The 2,836-nt window shown below is 37.3% G+C and overlaps 1 protein-coding gene across 1 annotated transcript; it reads right to left on the minus strand.

Annotated features, from left to right (window-relative positions):
* Nucleotides 1-1,549: 1,549 nt before the first annotated feature.
* LOC113729535 (histone H3.2-like) lies at nt 1,550-2,181 on the minus strand. The gene has a single exon (XM_027253822.2). The coding sequence runs from the start codon at nt 2,132-2,134 to the stop codon at nt 1,724-1,726; it is 411 nt and encodes a 136-aa protein (XP_027109623.2). The 5' UTR covers nt 2,135-2,181; the 3' UTR covers nt 1,550-1,723.
* Nucleotides 2,182-2,836: the final 655 nt, after the last annotated feature.

Raw genomic sequence — 2,836 nt, forward strand, 5'->3', positions numbered from 1 at the left:
TGAATTTAGGTACTACAAATGCTAGTAGTTACATTTGTTCTAAATTCAGTCAAGAGTATGTTGAGATCATAAGATACTAATTGTTGAAATCAAAATCTTGGCTACTGCAAGTGTAAAAAGGCAAAGTGGTTTAGGGTTTGTGGCCACACCCTACACCTTTGATCTATTTATTTATAATTTGTAACTACTATATCTAGAGTCTTGAATAAGGTGTAATGGTAAATCTAGACATGTTAAATCTAAGACTTAAGTGACTTAGAAAAATTTTATTAAAAGAATGACGTTGTGTTTGTTATATATGAAAACTACAACAATTAAGGATATTTGTTGATTAAGTCCTTGTCAAGGGACTTGGTGAATTTAACATCATTGGGTATGGGGTTTAAAACCTTAATCTAAAATCACTAGCAATGAAAATCCTACCTTTATTTTAGCACTACCATTAAATGAAAAGGTTTAAGGGGTAACAACAAGTTACTAAATGGTTATAAACACTAAATTTCTGTTCAAGTTATTGTGAAATTTAGAAATTTTTGATAATTTTTTTTATTTGTTTCTTTGGAAAGAAAAAATGACAACAAAATATTTTTTTCCTTTAAATTTAATAAAAACCAAAAAAAGGGAGAGAGGGAGACCTGGAGGATGAATTTTAGGAAAACGTTTAAGAGATCCATGGAATAACTCTTCGCATTCCTACTTCATGTACGTTTTCCACTATCTTGCTGGAATGAATTCGTGTATGTTTGTCACTATGTTGCTGGGATGAGACAATGCAATGGAAGAAAAATTCAAGGATATATAATTTTTCCCTTCCTTCAGACAACTCATTACTTGCATCAGTAAGCCAATGCATCTAAGTTCCCTACTCCTGCGAATCAAATGGTTAACTCGTCAACAACATCCCAGGCAATTCCTTCATGGAACTAGGGATCTACAAGTCAAAAGCTAGCAACAATTAACAATAACACAGAAGTGTCAACTAGTGCAGTGAAATTATAGTTAATGGACATAACCCACATAGCTCACATTTAGCAGAACACACGACACAAATACAGAACCACAAGAAGGGATTCTAGAAACCATGGCCAGAAAACACAATAAGCAACAGAGCACAAGCCGAAAGGATGTAGTGGAGCTTCACCTTCAAGATCCATTAACCCACACCACATTATTCTACGCAGGGAAAACACATGTTAAAGAGATCAGCAACAGAATAGGATGACAGTAGTGATACTTCTGGAGCTTCGACTTTCTGTTAATTGGGAAGTCTATATGATAACAATGTCTGAACACGGTATATTTAATACCAAAAAAAACTGAATCAAATTGCCCCAACAGCATTAGAAAATAAATCCACAACAATAGTTGCATTCAACTCTAAGTTTGGCCAATGATTTAGAGCAAACAATATGGAGGGTGAAGTAAGCTTCTTCATCAAAATCCATTTCTACCTCATTAAACGCAAAATACATCAGCAAAGAAATCTAATTAAAATTTTACGGAGTGATTCGTACAACAAGCCAAAAATTATTGAAAATAAAATCCATAATTAGGAAAGAGACAGAAAAATAAACTTTCATTGATTGAAATTGAAACAACTGAATACACCACCATCATAGATTACCCATCCAAATTTACACGCCTAACCCTACCATCCCTACCCAAACTAGCAACAAACCCTAAAACACAATATCATTAAAAATTTTGGTAGTACTTCTAAACCCTAAGCCCTCTCACCCCTAATCCTCCTAGCAAGCTGGATATCCTTGGGCATAATTGTGACCCTCTTGGCGTGAATGGCGCACAGATTTGTGTCCTCAAACAGTTCAACAAGGTACGCCTCCGCAGCCTCCTGCAACGCTGCCACAGCACTGCTCTGGAAACTGAGATCAGTCTTGAAATCCTGAGCAATTTCCCTCACCAGCCTCTGAAATGGGAGCTTGCGGATCAACAGCTCGGTACTCTTCTGGCACTTCCTGATTTCTCTCAGCGCCACCGTTCCTGGACGGAAACAATGGGGTTTCTTCACTCCTCCAGTTGCCGGAGCTGATTTCCTTGCCGCCTTGGTGGCTAGCTGCTTCCTTGGGGCCTTTCCTCCGGTGGACTTCCTAGCAGTCTGCTTGGTACGCGCCATTGATGCGAGTGGAAAACAGATAGAAATTAGTTACCCGTGAGTGTGTGCGTAGATCTGGAAGAAGACAAATGAGATTAGTGTTGTGAAAATGAGGACCGGGTTTGGGAGCTTTATATGGTGGCGGAGACTGGAGAGGGAGACTAGCGAATTTTTTTGGCGGTGGGTTTTGAAATTTTTGGAAATGAAATGGGAAAATATGGACCGTTAGATTGGAATTGAAATGAACTGTGAGATTTGAAGAGAATGTTAGGTAATAGATAGCGATCCGAGTGAAGTACCAAGCAACAAATAACGAGTCAACACGTCATCCATTATTCTGGCTTGCTTTTTGGTCTTTGGTCTTGGGTTCTCCGGGTGGTGAGTTCAGGAGAACTTTTTTTTTTTTTTTTTTTTGAATTTAGAACTTAGTTCAATTTGCCCTTTTTGTTAGAAAATTGGACGTAATCATATGTTTCTCTGGAAATTCCAAGTGGCCCGTTTGGCAAGGGCTCATTCGGCAAATGAATTTTTTTTTATATATTTATCATAAAATTTGAAAAAAAAAATTTAAGATGTAAAACTTTTTTCTTTTTTTTTTCATTTTCTTTCATTTTCCTTTTTTTTCCTCTCCTCTTCTTTTCCCTCACTTCACTATTGATCTTACTCCCTTCCTATCGTCAGTTGCCGGCAATTACTTGCCGCCAACATTAAAACCTCTGCTAG

This window comes from Coffea arabica, chromosome 2e (genome assembly GCF_036785885.1).
Source record: "Coffea arabica cultivar ET-39 chromosome 2e, Coffea Arabica ET-39 HiFi, whole genome shotgun sequence".
NCBI classification, from domain to species: domain Eukaryota; kingdom Viridiplantae; phylum Streptophyta; class Magnoliopsida; order Gentianales; family Rubiaceae; genus Coffea; species Coffea arabica.